Source organism: Gordionus sp. m RMFG-2023, chromosome 5 (genome assembly GCF_954871325.1).
Source record: "Gordionus sp. m RMFG-2023 chromosome 5, tfGorSpeb1-WG-v2, whole genome shotgun sequence".
NCBI lineage: Eukaryota > Metazoa > Nematomorpha > Gordioida > Chordodea > Parachordodidae > Gordionus > Gordionus sp. m RMFG-2023.
The window spans coordinates 23,554,970-23,574,911 of NC_088779.1; the positions used below are offsets into that span (position 1 = coordinate 23,554,970).

At 27.2% G+C, this 19,942-nt stretch overlaps 1 protein-coding gene across 1 annotated transcript; it reads left to right on the forward strand.

Moving 5' to 3' along the window:
* Positions 1–275: 275 nt before the first annotated feature.
* On the forward strand, positions 276–18,817 carry LOC135930263 (uncharacterized). Its single transcript, XM_065467043.1, has 11 exons — positions 276–312; positions 652–678; positions 792–824; positions 1,195–1,239; positions 1,365–1,400; positions 1,529–1,564; positions 2,424–2,570; positions 7,888–8,073; positions 10,847–10,906; positions 12,697–12,780; positions 18,711–18,817. Exons 1-11 carry the CDS (start codon positions 276–278, stop codon positions 18,815–18,817), a joined length of 798 nt encoding a protein of 265 aa, XP_065323115.1.
* The last annotated feature ends 1,125 nt before the right edge of the window (positions 18,818–19,942 follow it).

Below are 19,942 nucleotides of genomic sequence, written 5' to 3' on the forward strand. Positions count from 1 at the left end.
TGACAATTTATTGATAGGGGAGACCGAGGGTTATATGATCCATAAAAAATTGAAGGACCATAAAAAGAGCAGGCAAAACCGATTTATACATAATATAATTCTTTACATATAGGGCACTATGGTAGGAATTGATAAAATTTAATAAAATATAATAAATTCAGGAATTTTGAAAAGCATCTGGGATACCATATCTTTTAATTTTGACATTTCTCTGCTATATTTTATTAATTTTTATATAAATGTGTTTATCCTAAATGAAAATATATTATTCAAATATGATAAATTTTTATGATTTAAATGTTAAATCTCAAGGTATATTAGGTTTCAAATAATTTCATACCTACCAGGAAAACTCTTCACAGGTTTCCCCTAATTTGTATTTTTAAACGGCTCTCGATTTAAGCCGACTAAATTAAAACGGCTAATATTTTAGGCAATATATTATTGCCTAAACCTCTATTTTGCTAATAGATGTCCAAATCTTTGGGCCATCAATGATTAAAACTTCAGGCTTGATTAATATTTATATGGATAAAATATTTCGCCGTTTATAAAAATCGGTTCAAGTCGAGCCTTTAACAAAACCCCTAATTTTGTTTCTATTTATGTTTTTATGTTTTTCATTTTATTTACAAACAAAACATAAATCAGTTGACAAAAGCCATAATCATCAACAAGGTGAGTCATATATTTTTAATTTAATTATATTATATCATATTATTCGAAACTTAAAAAATAATAACGGTGTAATATTGTTATTCCAATATATTTGCATATAAACTTAAAATCAGGTGGTTACAACCATCATCCCCAGCCGCCTCAAGGTGAGTCATTTAATTTAATTCTATTATTATATTATTCAAACGTTTAAAAAAAGTTTTAAGAAATAACATTGGTAATATAAACTTAGAACCAGGCGGTTACAACTACCGACCTCGACCCAATCCCATGTTACACAATCATTACTATTTAAATTTTAAATTTTTTTATAAATTACCAATATTGTTATAGAAAAAAACAACTGTCCATTTACATATTTTAACTTAAAATCAAATGGTTAAAACTATCCCTAACCTAAACCCAGACCCGTGTTACCTTAAGGTGAATCATGCATTTCAAAGTTAAAAAAAAATTATAAGATACAAAAATATATAACAGTCATTTTCATTTATTTGCATATATATAATGTATCAGGTGGTTACAACTATCCACGACCCGAATCCAGACCTAGACCTCACGGTGAGTCATATATTTTTAATAAAATCATTACTATTCAAACTTTTTAAAAAAATTATAAAATATATTCACATTGATAAAGAAAAACTGTCACATTCTTTTATTTACATATATAAAATGCAAATAAGGTGGTTACAATTATCCCCGACCCAACCCGCCGCAAGGTGAGTCATATATTTTTAATTCTATTCCAAAATCATTATTATTCTTTAAAAAAAATTAAAAAATACTTGCACATTGGTAAAGAAAAACTGTCACATTCATTTATTTACATATATAAAATGCAAATAAGGTGGTTACAATTATCCCCGACCTAAGCCGCCACAAGGTGAGTCATATATTTTTAGCCACCTCAAGGTGAATCATTTATTTATAATTCAATTCAACAGTCATTACTATTCCAATTTTGCAAAAAAATTATAAAATACTTACTCATTGAATAAAAAAAAACTGTCATTTTTATTTATTTGCATAACCCAGGTAATTTTAACGGTTATCCCCCACCTAGACTCTATCCACCTTCATGTGAGTCACGTGTTTTTAATTCTTATAATAATAATAATAATAAATAATTTAAAAAATTGTTCTTTTTATTTATTTGTAAACAAACTTTTACCAGGTGGTTATGGTGGCAACTGCAATCCTCCCCCTCCATGTGAGTCACGTGTTTTTATTATCAATTCTCGTACTATCATATGATTCACACTTAGAGAAATTAAATTTATGAATAATGCCTTATAGTGAGCCCGATTTACACAAACGATGCGAAATTATTCGTGTGTAATTTACAAAAGCAAGGCCAATAAATATGCATAAGAAAAATGATGAAATGGCTACAGCTGTTTAACGTATATATTCAAAAAGTATTACAGCTATGGCAAATCAGCTGTGATTTCGCTAGGTATTAATTTCGCATCTCTAGAGTTGAGAAAACCGCGCTTACTGTAAATGCAGCGTAATAATTTCTATTTATTCTTCACTATATTAAAATAAAAATATTTTTTAAAGATAATCCAATAATTATTCCTACCTTCACTGTACCGCAGCCTCCAGGTAAGCCATATTTTTAAAATTTTATTTCTACTATTATGCTAATTACATTCATTCATTTAATTAATAACATTCGTCAAAAATTGACATTTTCATTTATTCTTTTCAACGCTTTATAATTTAAAATATATTTAAAGTTACACAGCCGCCACCTCCACCTCCGCCACCTCCACCTCCACCACCACCACCTCCACCTCCACCACCTCCAACACCTCCACCACCTCCACCAACGCTGCCACCGCCACCGCCAAAAATTATAATTACTGTACCTCCAACGACTAGGAGTGAGTCAACTTTTATTTCAATTCTACACCAATTGAGTAATAGTAAATTCTAATATTTGTATAGTACGAATAGCGAATAATTTAAAAGAATCGAATACGAATAATTAATTATTTGATCCTTAAAAAAATGTTATATATATTTATTTTTTAAAACCTGTAACACAAGCCCAATTTACGATGACCTATGCGAGTGAGTCAATTTGTGTTTTTTTATTACATTTTTTAAATATAAAAAATTTGTCAAATAGTCAGTTCCGTCCCTAACATTTTTTTTCCGCCTTTAATAGACTCCTGCGTAAACGAGAGAACGCCTTCTAGTGGTTAAAAAAATTATTTAGGGAGGCTCTAAATTTTGATTATCTTGGAATTAATTATTTCCGCTTTTTTGCTAATTTTGATTACGATTTTATCTTCTTTTGACAATTTAAATTTAAATTTCCATTTTTTTTGGTAATTTTTTATTTATATAAATACAAATTTAAATTCGAATTTTCTTATCATTTTTATCTAAATTAAGGTTTTTTTTAAAGAGGGATTTCCTTTTCACAATCGGGGGCCAAAATGTTTTAGCAGAATTTAGATTTGTTGCAAAAAAATAAAATAAAGGACACGCTTTAGATTTAACGTATATAACTATCAGCCTCCATTTCTTTTAATTCAAATAAGCCGCCACTTTCTCACCCCCCCCCTCTCCCCCACTTTAATTTTTTTGTGTCGCTTATAGGTAATATCTAACAAAAGTAAGCAGGAAAGAATAAAACTGCATATAGTATTAGAAAAAAAATTTGGTTATAAATTATTTTTATTTTTCTTAAACAGAAGAGACTCTTAGTACTATTCCATGGTGGAAAATCACGAAAGGTAAATCATTTTGTATTTCTAATTAAATTCTGAAATTATTTTTTGTAAAGGCGGTGTTCAAAATATAAAAAAAAATTTATTAGCAAACTCAAAATTTTATCGAAAAAGAAGAAATAAGTTTTTTTTTTAAATATAAAATTCAGGCGCGTACGCAGGAATTTGGTCTGGGGGGGGGGGATAATAAAATTTTTTAAGAACTATTATTGTTTTTTAAAAATATCAAGCATAAATTTTTTAGGACTAATAACTATTTCTAACACACAATTTTAAATTTATGTGAATTATAAAAATATTATATGTAAAGAATCACTTAAACAACCCAAAATAGAAATTTGAATTTTTTAAAGTTTCTTAGGAATAATTGCATTAAAATCCAATCTTCGTTTTGATTCAGCTAATTTTTCAATTATCTCATCCTTGCTTGTCGTCAAATGCCTATGAATATTCAAAAGATCCAAACCTTTCAATCTACTTTCAGATGTTGTACTTCTTGGTATGTTTTTCAGAGACCTGCAGGCCCGGTTCCCGGGCTGGACAGTATTTTAATTTTTTTAAATATACCCGGGCCGGGCCCGAAATTTTTTTAAAGAAACACCCAAGCCGGGGCTGAAAATTTTATTTTAAAAAAAGCCGGGCCGGACCTGAAAATTTTTTAAAAAAAGCCGAGTCGAGCCTAAATATTTTTTTAAAAAAACCGGGCCGGGTATGAAAATTTTTAAAAAAAACCCAGACCGGGCCGTAAAAAATCTTTAAAAAAATCCGGGCCGTGCCCTGCAAATGGTACTTCTGCAGGCCTCTGTTATTCTTAAAAAAGAGAATGTTCTCTCATTAGTTTACTAATGGGAAGAGTTTATAAACCCTTTTAATACATTGGGAATTTGATCTAAAATGTGTTTGAAATAATGCAGAGCATCCATAGCATTTTTTGGGACTATATCAACCATTGTTAATCTTATAAACAAAGTTATTCAGCTAGTAAGGCATCATAAGATACTTTAACATCTTCGTAATAAAAATCTAACAAATATTTTTTTTTCTATCACCATCTGAAAAAGGTTGGGAAGGCTTTTGTTGAAGTAATATTTGCAGATTAGTAAGTGCTGCATGATGAATTAAAAATTCATTTATTTGGGTTATAAATGTATCTGTATTTATATATACTCTTCTACTTATCCTATATTAATGTTTTAACGATGAGCTTGCCTTGCTACAAGTCGAGGGAGACAAATATTAAACACGTATAGCTCAGCTTTTGACTCAACAATAAAATATGAAATTCTTCATCAACATTAGCCCTAATTTCCTTGAGTTCTGATAAAATGCTCTCCGCTATTCTCATCTTCTTAATCAAGTCAATGTCATGTTTTTGAAAAGTAATACTTAGTTGTATAATTAAATAATACATTCTAATGAGAAATAAAATTTGTAATAAGCATTGAATCCAATAATTTTCTTGCTTCTGAGGAAATATTTCTTTCAGGCCATTGTGATATTTCAGTAATAGCAAATAATTGGCTCTTCTAACTCCTTAAAAGCTGTTACTGCTTGATGGCAGAGACTCTATCTCGTTGGAGAAGGTTGTAATTTCTTTTTCCCTGTTGGACAAGAAGTTTCAGAAATAATAATTATTTGACTAATTTGAAAATGGTAGATAAATATTACGCCACTAAAAATTTGAAAATAATAAGTAAATATTACGCCGGAAAACTTGAAATCGAAATTAATTGATAAAATAACTTAGTAGATAAATGTGATAATAAATGCAATTAAATATATATTTAATATGAGATACGAATAAATATTAACAAATATAGATTAATATAAACAATAATATTTTTGAAAAATATATCTGGCATCTGCATTTTTTGGCTTTGGGGGGGGGGGGGGGGGGAAGGCCCCGCTGCGTACGTCAATGATAAAATTAAAAACATGTCCGATGATTTTTTTTATAAAATTTCAAATATTAGCGATTTCATTAAAATTTTAAAACTTACTTCTAATAATTTTGAAATTTTCAAATATTTTAAAAAAAATTTTGGATATAGCCTACACCATAGAAAAAATTATCAATTATTTGTACAAGAATTATATATATTTTAAAATTTTATTTTTAATGAATGTCTCAAAACCACAAGTCACTACCAGGCCACCACCCATTCTAGGTTATTAATTTTGTGTTTGTTTTTTTCTAAATCTGAAAATCATATTTAGGCATTGATAAAAAAAAAATTTTTTAGATAAATATATTTTATTATATTTATTCTTTCATTATAATAAATTTTAATCAAATATCTTTAAAGTTGAACGTGGGCCAGAAACTACATCGCACAGTCATAAAACCCCTGCATGTGAGTCTTTTCTTTTTGTATATGTTCAAATATTTATTAATTTAAAAAAAATGGTATACTGATATATTTTTCAAAAAATAGGTATGTATTAGAGACTTTTAGTATTTCTAATCAGCTCTTTACGAGCCCATTGGCCTTTATTTAGGTTCAAAATTAGGCTCAGTCTCGGAAGCACAATGATTACAGATAGGGGCGCCGATGGGCTAGCCAAACCATTTAACCAAATAATTACCCATTCATGTTACAGTTAAGTGGAAACCGGGGCACAGCGAACCAGATATAAATAATTATAATTAAATTAAGATAATGTGTCTATATTATATAATTTGATAATTCATAAAAGTTATCTGTTCATTTTGCTTTAAATTTTAAAAAAAATCTCAGAAAATAAAATTTAAATGAAGCATTTTAAATAAAAAATAATTCTTAAAGTTTTTTTCTGCCTGCATCTTGATTTCATAGAATAAAATCCTCACATGAAATTTTTGAGTAAAATTTTTGGGTAAAATTTTTGGGGCTATAATTAGGAGTATTATGAATTGCCTCTCAATTTTTTACATATATCAATCTATAGTATTTTTTATATTTGAATCTAATTTAAGATATTTTTCCCAGCTTTAACAGTTTCCTAAGTTGGGTACTGCAATTCTAGACCGACGATTTATTATAAAAAATATATATAAACTATTATATAAAACATTAAAATAATTTTTAAAAAGCAAATAAAAAAAGAAATAACATGTTACCCTAGGGAAATGTATAGGAAATTAAACAGCATATTCCGAGGAAATTCTATTGGCGGAAGTAAAATCCCTTATTGGAGTAATTTCTAATGAGTCTCCTTTTTTGATCTATGTTTTCATGAGAATGCATGTCTTTTCCTAGGTAGATATGTGGCAATACCATCAAATAAAGGCCGCCACTGGGGACTCCGCTCTAACCAAAGCCTTAACTACGCTTATCCTTCCACTCATATCTAATACAGCATCATAGCTCCAGTGGCATACCAGGATTTATCCATAGGGGGAATCCTTTTGTGGTTTCTTTATATCTCATTGAAGGTGACCGACTAATTGGAAGTATTAATTCCAAGATATGTCAATGTTTTGTGCTTTATTAATGTCTAACCAGTATATAGTGAAGGTCAACGGTCCGGTCCTATCGGTCTTAGACCAGGAACGGACCGGGCCGATTGTTGGACCGATCTTTTTGTTGAGGACTGTGGTCCGGACCGGTCTTTTATTGATATTTAACTTTACTTTACTATTCAATTAACATAATTTTTTTGTATATTTTATTTTATGATATTTTTCTAGAGGAGTTATTTTAGATTTTGTTAATTTTTTTTTACAATATGAAAACCATAAGTTTGTCCAAGAAATATTTTACTTATAGTCTTAATAAAAAACATAGAATATGTGTCACTGTAATACCAAATTTAACATATCGTCAGCAACAAGTAACAAAATAATTGTTTATAATTTTTTAAGCAATAAATTAATCAAAATAAGCAGTATTATTATTAAAATATTTTGGTTATTATTTATATATCTATTTTTTCTTAAGAAACTGTCTGAATAATTCATTGTCAAAATAATTTAACCTTATTCTTAATAAAATAATTAGGTACCTTAAGCAGACATTTGATAAAACATAAAATTTATACTTCTAATAATGAAAATGGAAATATCTCAAAAACACAATCTACTCTTAATTTAAATATGCCCTCCACAAGTACAAAATCACTTTATACCATTGGATAAATTCCAAACAGATCATATGAACCAACTCATAATAAAATGGGTAATAATGGACTCTCTGCCAATGAAGACTTGAAAGTTCAGGTCTTCATAATTTAATCGAATATTTAAACTCAACTGCTACAATTTGGTCAAAAAACAAAGTTAAAAATTTTTATACAGCTAATTTTGAGAAACTAAGAAATTCTCTTAAAAATAATTCTTTAATAAGCTTTACCACAGATATGTGGAGCAATATAAATAAAATTTCATTTATAGCCATTACTGCACACTATATTGATTCTTCTTTTACATTAAAAAATATTTTACTTGTTATAAATCATATCCCATTTCCTCATACTTCTGAAGAAATATCCTTAGCTATAAAAGAAGTAATTGATGTATATCAATTGGAGGAGAATATACTGGCCTGTACTACAGATAATGCCAATAACATCCTAAAAAGCATGGATATTTTGCAGAATATTTATAAGGAACAAAAATTTAAAGGCTTTAGATGCTGTGCCCACATTCTAAACCTAATATCTCAGGAAGGTTTATCATATATTACAACTATCCTAGAAAAGTGTAGAGACATAACCTTTTCTATAAATAAATCACCCAAAATAAATCAAGCATATGTACGAATATGTGAAAATAAGGGTATTACAAAATTTAAAATCCCTTCTGATATCCCTATTAGATGGAATAGCTTTTATTTAATGGTGAATACAATTTATGAGTTATTTACATTTTTATCCAATTATTTTTAAAAAATATTTAATTTTTAGAACATGGACGCTATAGAAGAAGTACTTTTTTTTGAATTACAAACAATTTAAAGGGGTTTTCTTTACTGAGTGTGAAAAAGAAGACCTTAAAGAGGCTGTAGATTTTCTAAGGCCCTTCTATAAAATCACACTTGATTTATCAGGATCCAAACATCCTACAGTTGGGATTTCCATGTTATATATGGAGAATATAAATAATAAAATTTTAAATAATATAAAAAAGGATAATAACAATACAAGAAAAGAAATTCTTAATAACATGCTGGTTAAAATGCAGAAATATCTCAAAGAATTATTTTGCTATGAATCATATGTCTCAACATTATTGGATCCGAGATTAAAACAAGTTTACATGCCTAATACTCTTAATAGAATTGAGTATATGACCAAATTTTCAAAATATTTAAGGAAGATAGAAAATTAAAAAAATACAGGAATAACGGATTCTCAGGTATATTTTTAATATTTATTTATTAAATCCTAATTTTCAAACATTTGTGCCAGGAGGAAATCAATGAATTTAGTTTTTTAGAAAGAATTTTATCCTAAAAAGGAAATTCAGAAGGGAATTATATATCTGCAGAAATCATTGAAGAAAATATATCAGAACTTCATACCTATGAATGAACCTCTTGTTTCATTAAAGGATGACATATTAGTATGGTGGAAAGCCAATAGTGAAAGGTCTTTTATATTTTTTAAATAGTCAATATAGTTTATTATATAGATTTCCAGTCCTCTCATTAGCAGCTAGAAATTTTTTAGCAATTCAAGCAACATCTGTCCCCTGTGAACAAATATTTTCGAAAGCAGGAGATATTGTCACTAAAAAAAGGAATAGGCTTTTAAACAATACAAGCTTTGATGTGTATGGGCTCTTGGTTAAAGAATGGAATAGATCTACCGCCTCCATTAAGTCCCTCTTCTAATTCCTTCCAAGGAAGTTCTACAAACAAAGACATTAGCATTTATTTAAATTAAATATTTGTATTAATTATTATATTATTCATAATTAATTTTATATTGTTTATATAATACTCTTATATTTAATAAAATGATAAAACAAATTAAATTATGTTAAAAAAAATATGTTTTTTAAACAAATAAATAGACCGGTCCTGGACGGGTTTTTTTATTTAGGACCACGGTCTGGATCGATCTTTTTTTAAGAACCGTGGTCCGGTCCGGTCCAAGGGTATCGGTCCAGTCCGGACCAAAGACCGGACCGTGACCTTCACTACCAGTATAATAACCAGCAAAAATTAAAATTTTATTATAATAACAAAATTTTGGCCAACATTATGATTGAAAAGAAACTTAAAGCATTATTCTGAAAATTTTATCGATATTTAATGTCAATGAAAATTAATTTAATACAGTGGGTAGGCTGTAGAAAGAAGAGAATTGGCATTATGCAAAAGGAAAATATTTTAAAAAAACTACCTATCTGGCGTTCGCTAATATTTAGTGTCTGACTAGTACTTTTAATTCCTCAATCAAATATGAAAACCACAAAAATTTAATGAATTATAAACAAAATGAAAACTACGACGTCACGCTTTAAGAATGAAGTTAGCCAAGTTTATGGAAAAATCTGAAATAGGCGAGACAGGGAGCATGCGAGCCTTAAAAGGAAAACATCAATAAAATAAAATCTATTTGATAATATTGAGTCAATATGATCTCATTTTATTCCACTTATTTACTTTTATGTGTATAATACATAAAGATAAATTTAAAAAAAATTATAATTTTTTAAAAGTATTAATTTTTCATAATTTTTTCGGAAAAGAATTTTTGGAAACGATGAACTTTCCTATGAGACACTTTTGAGCTTCATATTGATCATTTTATAATGGAAAATATATTATAAAAATTTGTTAAATTTGTTAAATTTGTTAACAATTTAAACCAATAAAGGTTGGATTCATTTTATATATTAAACATGTGTTTTTATTATTGTTCTTATTATCATTATTCTTAAATTTTAAAATAAAATTTAAATAAATATACCCCAATCATGGGGCTACAATATTTTATATTTTATGCAATAGCTTTAAAGGTTTGTTATAATGCAAATTTTATGAAACACATTGGCTATTTTTCTTAAAAAAGGACACCTCATTACTAAATAAAAATAATATTTAAATTATTTACTTCCAATACACTTTTAATAAATGTAGCATATAAAGATTTTAAAAAAATTTAAATTTCGGCCACAAGGTTTTTCTTATTTGATATGTAACAGAAAATTAATCATTTAATGCAAGTTTTTTCTTTTCTACTCTATATCACAAAAATACTCATTTAATGCTAATCTGATTTGCAAATATCTTGTAGATAAAAAAGAAATATTGGGTTTTATTTAATCTGGTTGAATTGGTTAGTCTACATTATATATGTGGTACAAAAATAAATTCGCTTATATTTAATTAAGTTTTACTTTATCACATTTAATAAATATAAGGAGTAATTGAAAAAAAAAATCATTTTATTTTTCATTATACTTAGTACGTCTATTAACTTAAAAAAAATAGGTGGCGGAACAATTCTTAGCTGTAAACCCCGATTCACCAAGCCAGAACAATGCGCTCCAGGTAATAAGTTTCTTTCTTTCCTTCTTTCTTTCTTCTCTTTTTTTCTTTCTAGAAGATAGGTAGCAAATATATTTGCTATTACATTCTCAAATTTGTAAATCACATTTATTTATTGAGCCATAACTATAAGTTTTTGCTTAGAGGGGGGGGGGGGGGGTAAAGAGGAAACAAGAGTTAGGTAATCAATAAAAAAAAATAGAGGGTTTATTCACAGATGAAGGTCAGAATACTCTGCTAATTTTTAAAAAAAGTAAACTATTCGGCCTCTAAAGGCAGGGTGGGTGATTGTCCAAAAGAATCTTGCAAACACATATATTCAAATAAATTTAAATAGATATCGCGGTTAGGGTACCTTTTCAGGGGCAATTATTTTTGTTATTTTTTGTTATTTTTTTATGCTATTTTTTGTTATTTTTTTATGCGATTTTTTTTTATGTAATTTTTTTATGAAAGCTATTGTTTTTATGTTATTTTTTTATGATTGGTTCATTTTCTTATTGGTTAATTTTTTATTTAAGATATTTTAAAATAATTTTTTCTAAAATTTAAAATTCGTACAAATATTTAAAGGAAGTGATGGGGGCAAATGAGGGGGAAGGCTAGGGGTAAGATTTTTAAATTATAAAAGACATGGGGATCGGGATAATATTCATGAATATCTTCTTGAATATAGATATTTTCGAAAATATAGATTATTAAATCGTTTTGATGTTTTTATTCATTTTATTAATGATTGTATAAATTTTAATAGTATATTTCAATTTAATGAATAAATTATTTCGATTGTTATGCTTAAATTTTATTTATTTTTGGAATCTTCCTTTAATTATAGTGTTATCACTAAAAAAAATTAAATTCTTTATACAAATTTTAGAAAAAATTATTCATATTAAGTTTGTATAGAAGGAATCATATTAAGTTTGTATAGAAGGAATCATATTAAGTTTGTTTAGAAGGAATCATATTAAGTTTGTATAGAAGGAATCATATTAAGTTTGTATAGAAAGAATCAACCAAATAAATTTTAAATAGCGAAGTTTCATCTATCAAAAATTTAACCCCAAACCTACCCGCATTGTACATAATCTAATAATTTTACCCCTTACCCCTAGCCTTCCCCCTTATTTGCCCCCATCACTTCCTTTAAATAATTGTACGAATTTTAAATTTTAGTAAAAATTATTTTAAAATATCTTAAATAAAAAAAATGATAATATTAATTTAAAACAATAGTCTCATAAATAAAAAATTAACCACATAAGAAAATGAACCAATCATAAAAAAATAAAATCATAAAAAACAATAGTTTTCATAAAAAAAATCGCTACAAAATAAAAAAAATCGCATAAAAAAATAACAAAAAATCGCATAAAAAAATAACAAATAATCGCATAAAAAAATAACAAAAAATAACATTAAAAAATAACAAAAATAATTGCCCCTGAAAAGGTACCCTAACCGATATCGCTTATACTTTATTTTTTCTTTCAGATTATTTTTTATTGTGATGTGTAATTTTTTGGGAAGGGTGAATCTTTTTAACAACTTAAAATAAAATTTACGAGAACATGCAACTTTCCGAAGAGGAGTCTCCAAGAAATCCCACCCCCGTTTACCCCTATATCTTAAAAACATTAATTTTAAGATATAAATTGTTTTCTCACGTTGCGTTTTGGATCACATATAGTGGTGAGTAACAAATGGCATGGCACCTTCCATCAATATAAAAGCTATAAATTATTTTCATTTTATTTATATTTTTTTAATAAATATCTCAAAATTTTAACAAGTCACATCCGGAACTAAACCACCAGAGACCACGTGTCAGCCACAGGTTATAACTCCTAAACCGACGCCTACACCATGCCCTCCAAGTAAAATATTTTAGCGTATTTAATTAAATGGGAAATTTAATTTTTTTTTATAAACGTCGAACTAAATTAAACACCCCAGATCTTTGGACATGCAAGCACCAATTTAATAGAAATTAGGCAAATATTTATTGTAATGAGCAAATTTAAATAGTAAATAAGAGAAAATGCTATTTAAATTTTCTCACTTACCATTAAAATATCATTTACAAAGTTTGCTTGACATTTACTCATTTGCCAGGCGCGTACGAAGGAATTTGGTCTAGGGGGGGGGGGGGGGGTAGTAAAATTTTTTAAGAAATATTATTGTTATTTAAAAATATTAAGAATAAATTTATTAGGACTAATAACTTTTCTAATACACAATTTTAAATTAATGTGAATTACAAAAAGATTATATATATAAACCGGCATTGAAAAACTATAAAATAAATGTGAATTATAAAATATAAAGTGAATATAACCACGATATTAATTACTTATATGACCCAAAATTGAAATTTGAATTTTTAGAGCCTTTAAAATATATATAAAGTATAAAATTTAAATGTTGGAAATATAAATTAATACACAAAAAGTTTCTTAGGAATAATTGTATTTTGTATGTTTTGAGGTAATTTTTCAATTATCTAATCCTTGCTTGGCGTTAAATGCCTATGAATATTCAAAAGATCCAAACCATTCCATCTACTTTCAGAAGTTGTATTTCATAGGTATGTTTTTCAGAGACTTGCAGGCCCGTAATTTTTTTAAACATACCCGGGCCGGGCCTGAAATTTTTAATAAAAAACACCCGGGCTGGGCTTAAATTTTTTTTTTATAAAAACCGGGCCGGGCTGTATATTTTAAAACCAAGTATTTAAAATCGCCATTTATAGCTATAAAAATCAAAAATAAATATAATTCATTTTAAATAATTCAGGCTGGGCCTGAAATTTTTTTTTAAAAAAACCCGGGCCGAAAAAAATTTCGAAAAAAAATTTGGGCCGTGCCCTGCAAATGGTACCTCTGCAGGGCTCTGTTATTATTCTTAAAAAAGAGAATGTTCTCTCATTAGTTTACTAATGGAAAGAGTTGCTAATATATATAACCATTTTAATATATTATGAATATAATCTAAAATGTGTTTGAAATAATGCAAAGCATCCATAGCATTTTTTGGGACTGTATCAACCATAGTTATTCAGCTAATAAGGCATCATAAGATACTTTAACATCTTCATGATAAAAATCTAACAAATATTTTTTTTTCTATCACCATCTGAAAAAAGGTTGAAAAGGCTTTTATGAAAGTAATATCTGCGGATTTGTAAGTGCTGCATGATGAATTAAAAACCATTCATTTATTTGGGTTATAAATATATCTAAGAGAGAGGAAATTTGTTTAATAATACTCTTCTACTGATCCTATATTAATGTTTTGACGATAAACTTGCTTATTGCAAGTCGAGGGGGACGAATATTAAACACGTATAGCTCTGCTTTTGACTCAACAATAACATAAAATATGAAATTCTTCATCAACATTAGCTCTAATATCCTTGAGTTCTGATGAAATGCTCTCCAATATTTTCATCTTCTTAATCAAGTCAATGTCATGTTTTTGAAAAGTATTACATAAAATAGTTGTATCTTGTATAATTAAATATACATTCTAATGAGAAAAAAAATTTGGAATAAGTATATGAATTCAATAATTTTTTTGCTTCTGAGGAAATATTTCTTTCAAGCCATTGTGATATTTCAGTAATAGCATTAATAATCGGCTCTTCTAACTCCATAAAAGCTGTTACTGCTTGAGGGAGGAGACTCGATCTCGTTGGACAAGCTTGCAGTTTCTTTCTCCCTGTTAGAGAAAAAGTTTCAGAGATAATTATTATTTGACTAGAAATTTAGATAAATAATACGACACTAAAATTTGAAAATAATAGGTAAATATTACGCCAAGGAAAACTTGAAATCGAAATTAATTGATAAAATAACTTAGTAGATGGATGTGATAAATAAATGTAATTAAATATATATATGAGATAGGAATAAATATTAACAAATATAAATTAATATAAACAATAATATTTTTGAAAAATATAATCCGGCATCTGCATTTTTTGGCTAGGGGGGGGATTTGTCCCCCTGTCCCCCCCTTTGCGTACGCGTCTGTCATTTTCTACTTATATCTGCTCACTTGCTATTACATGCTCATTATTATTCGTACTATTAAACTTACTTTTTCATTTTTAATGCATTTAAAGACGGGACACTGCGGACCTGGTAGCACATGAATCCAATCCAATAATTTTAAGATTAATTAAATCTAAGGTTTAGAATTAAAGGCTTGAATAGATACAATTGTAGAGACAAGCAAATATCATTAACAATTTATACCAAAAAAAGTGTTCTTCGTAAAGTGTAAAGAATTTATGTTAGATTATTTTGGTATAGAGTAAGAACTGATATAGGTATTAAATCCTCATTTATCACCTGTGAATTTTATATATCATAATATCATCTTTTATCACTACTGGGGACTAGGGGCACATCGGAACGGGATACTTAGGGTCATTTTTATAAGTAAAATAACAATTCTATATCATAAAATTATTTTTAGTGTTCCCCGTAATCTTTGTAAATAATATTATATTTTATTGTTAAAATACAATTTTTTTCATTATGATCTTATATTGAGCTCATTTAATTTATTCTTTGCTATTAAATATGTAAATGTTTTTTTATTATGTTTTCTTATTTGATTTTAAGAAAAATTTTCTATATTTACTCTTTTTATATTAAATTTGTTCATTTACATTTGATCTCATTTTTTCCTGCTTAAGCTACTTAATTCGCCCTTTAGCTATTGAATTATATTTTTTTTCTTGGTTTGTTAATTAAATTGGCAATTATTGACGAGATCCTTTATGTTAAACGGGTTTAGTCGATACAATTGGCAAAGATCACAAATATAAAGAAAGTTTAAAATATAAACCCATAATAAATTGAGTTTGACAGTCGAGGTTCGCAGAACTTTTTTTAAAATTCCCAAGAGACACGAAGATGCAATTCTTCGAAAGAAAAACATTACGAATTATACCTTGACCTGGGCGCCTATTGAAAAATTATCGAGCGGTGTTTTACTTTATAGCTATCGGCGATCGGTTTTGCGCCGAATTTTCCATTACCTTAAAAAAGATATATTCAATTTTTCTTACTTTTTTAAAAAATTTCATGAACACTTAATTTATCATTTATATGAATAAACTATTTTTTATTTAAAGTCTATTACAATACTAAGTCGAGAGTCTTTTTGAGTTTAAGATAGCCAAGTTAAAAATAGTACAGTTTTTGGGCCAAAAAGTCTAGGTAGCTTCAATCTTCTCTTCTTCATAACATTATTTACTGGTGAAGATAAAGAAGAAAATAATTTATAACATTCTTGTTCCAAATCATTCATGATATTGTTTTGCCGGGAACAATTAGATGAATTGTTATAGCTAATTTTTGTATATAATCTGATTCACATTCTACTATTTGGTCCATCTCCAAAAAATTGAAGAGGTGTAAAACATTTTTCCTTGTGATAAGTGTTCATACTATTCATTTTTTTTTAAATCTGGGAACTAAAAGTGCTGTTATATCTTGTAAAAAAATTAAATAATTTATCAAGTGATTGGTTATTTCCCTGCATAATATTAATATTAAGCTTTTGTTGCATTCGTTTTAAGATTATAAAATATCTACGATATCTTTAAATGAATTAGTAAATCTTCCAACTAAATACCAATCAGAACTAAACAATTTAAGGTTGTGATTCTCCATTCTATTTAACATGATATTGATCAGGATTTTGTTAGTACAACTGGCTCTTTCAAGCATCTTCAAAATCCTATTATAGGTGCATTTAATTTTGAAGTTTCATAATGTAATTTGTCATGTATTATATCACTATTGTAAATCATCTGGTGCAAAATAGTCTTTGGTGAAAGGATCTTTATCTTCTAAATCTAATATATCTAATTTACGATCTATTGTCTCTAAACATTTTCTATTCTCGTAATTATTTATATCATCGTGATCGGAGGTCTTGAATATAAGTGCATCTGATTTTTTAAATAAGATTTTTTATTCTACTTATTTTCTTTATTCTATCTACTGTTACATGTAATCCATGTTCCAAATATAGATGATGTTCATTTTCACCTAACCAGACACTTCTTTTGACATTAGAGCATGCATCTATGAACATTGAAATTTCCTTCAGACCTTAAATTCAACATGTATTCAATTATATTTAATTCTAGAAAGAATTTCTCCGGTATGCTTTGGTTAATATTTAATATTAAACATAACATCTATTTGAGTATTAATAACAAATCAATACTTTCTTAATTGCGTAAAAGTAATTAAATAATAAAATATCATTTCCATAAAATTTATTAAATTTAAAAGGAGAAAGATTTTATTTATAATGTATCATATGATTATAAAAATTGTAATTATAAATATTTATAATGTAATAGCGATAACATATTTACTTTTCTATGAAAACCGCCGCCTATTAAAATGTGGGCGGCCGCACGCCAATAACCAATATCCTTTTCATAAGGCATAGCATAACTAAGATAACCCGGCGGCGTCGACAGGTCTAATCATACCCCGAATAGCTCAACCAACAAACTAAAAGGAACTTAACCGCGTTCTCGAAATCTCTTTTATTTTTTTAAAATCATAAATAAATTTTAAAATAAATACTTTAACCAAATCTTTTATTTTTTTGGTAATTTAAATATTAATTGGCGAACAATTTTTGAATTCTGATTAAAAGATTGTGAATTTAGAGATCTGCAAAAGTAAGCCCGGTCTGTACCCGGCCCGAGCTCGGGCCTAATTTATAAAAAATTGTTTGGGCCGGGTAAGGTCGAGCCTTGGAAATTTTTTTAAATTATATTTAGATTTATCAATTTTATATTGAATTTTTTATGTAAAATAAAAATATTTGATTTTATTTATAGAACTAGACGCCATATAATATATGTCTTTTATTTTGAGTAATTCTAAATAAATTCTATATTTAAATTAAATCGGGCCGGGCCGGTAAATTTTTTTAAAAAAAATTTCAGGTTCAGGCCGGGCCGGCAAAACTTTGTTAAAAAAAAATTTGGGCCGGGCTTGAAAAATTAGGCCCGATGCAGATCACTATGTGAATTTTTTAAATTCGGATAAGATTTATTATTTTCAAATAATGAAACAGTGTTTTTAAAGAAAAAAATTGGTTATAAATCATATCATATCATTTTACTATATACTTTTTATTTTTCAAAAAATATCTAAAAACCTATAGCTGTACAAGTCGTCCTTCCACCACCTGAGACTAAAAGTTATTGATTTTATTATTATTTTATTCTTTTTAGCGTTTTAAAATGCTCTTCAAAATAAAATAAAATCTTAAAATTTTTAAAATAAAGATTTTTTTTAAAAAAAGAAGAGTTTTTTTGAGAATGCTTAAGGAGGATTTTGAATCAAATTTTATCTTTTCTTGATAAAATCATCTATTATTTTAAAAGAATTTTTGATATTCTTTAAAAAAAATAATCTTCCATTTTATGATCTTCAAAAAAAAAATTTTCTTAATATTTTAGGCATATAAAAAATTTTCCAAAAAGTCTTCGTATATTTTTTATTTTCAAACTCTGCTTTAATATTATTTTTCTAACTTATAAGATTATTAAATATTAATATAAGCATTCATTGATTTTTCATAATAAATTTATAAATAATGCAAACATACCATTGAAAAAAATATATTTATAATATTCCTACACGTAAAAGGTTATGATATCTGCGATAAGGCAACAACAACAATTCCTCCAGGTAAACTTCTTATATCATAACTAAATTCTAAAATCGTATTATTTTTATATCTAAACTTAAATGATAAGATGGTTCATCCTACGGAAGCCTCGTGCCCTCAGAATGCTTGACAGTGAATAAAGACGCAGCGAATGAAGCCAGGGATGTTAATGGTTATTTTAAAATAATCCCCTAAATAAAACATTCATTCGGGTATTAACGAGCTTGAGATGGTAGGGTAGACCTGGGCTAGGCAAGCCATCTTTTAGAAAATCTTCTATAACTTCCTTACGTTTTTACATCATGGGAAATACTCTAATATATCAATAGATATCTACCACTATATACTAGCTATTTTTTTAAAAATTTTTAATAAGGGGTTAATTTTGCCCAGACGATTATATAATAATTTTAAATATTTTTTCTTTAATTTATAACTATGCAATAGAATTTAGCCATAATATATGAGTTGGCATCAATTTTTTTTTCTCCCTGTTATTTTTTTTTAACTTTGATTCGCTTTTTTAGTGAGTTTTTAAATTTTATAAACTTCTGCCGTATACATATTCTAGCTTGTTCAGAATACATTGAAATTAGCTTTTGAGTCATTAAAATTTATATAAAAAATATATGGGAAAACGAATATTAAATATATTGAGTTCAAAAGTTCATGGCAAAATTTTCTAAAAAGTAGTACCGAGTTGTTAAAAGATCATTTTCAATCTAGATACAGATACATCGTCTAAAAATAGATCTGGATACAGATACATTGCCGAAAAGCGTAGCTACATTTACAGATACAATCTTTATTATATTTATATGCAGGGTTTATTGTTGTTATCGAGCAGAAGCTCTTATTATGAGAGAGAAAAAAGTAGTAAACAACATATTCGTAATATTTTTTCAATATAAGTTTATTTAAATGCGCATATGAATATTACATTCAAATATTTTTATTTTAATATAAAATAAGTATTAACTAAAAGTATATCAAAATATATCTTAAAAAATATCAAAAACCAGATATATACACCTCTAAGATAGTTTTCAGATACTGATAACAGATACTTCTATAAAAGTTTTCTAGATTGCGATACGGGTACTGTTTTGTATTTCACAACTCTATTGCTTTCTACTCATTTTGAAAATATTATTTCCAGTAAAATCATATATTTAAAACTTAAAAAAAGCAATAAAATGATTTAAAGTTGAAATAATAACACATTGACTCTAACATATATAAAATAATTAAAACATAATTTTGCTATATATAAACGTTTAGGACATGAAAAATGTGGTTCTTTTCGTTTTTATAGAATTT

Bases quoted from the DNA above. Each gene is read 5' to 3' on its own strand.
- LOC135930263 (XM_065467043.1), top strand. From the start codon at position 276: ATGATAAATTTTTATGATTTAAATGTTAAATCTCAAG. The intron at 313-651 runs GTATATTAGGTT...AACATAAATCAG, and splicing joins TTTAAATGTTAAATCTCAAG to TTGACAAAAGCCATAATCAT. The intron at 825-1,194 runs GTGAGTCATTTA...ATAATGTATCAG, and splicing joins TCATCCCCAGCCGCCTCAAG to GTGGTTACAACTATCCACGA.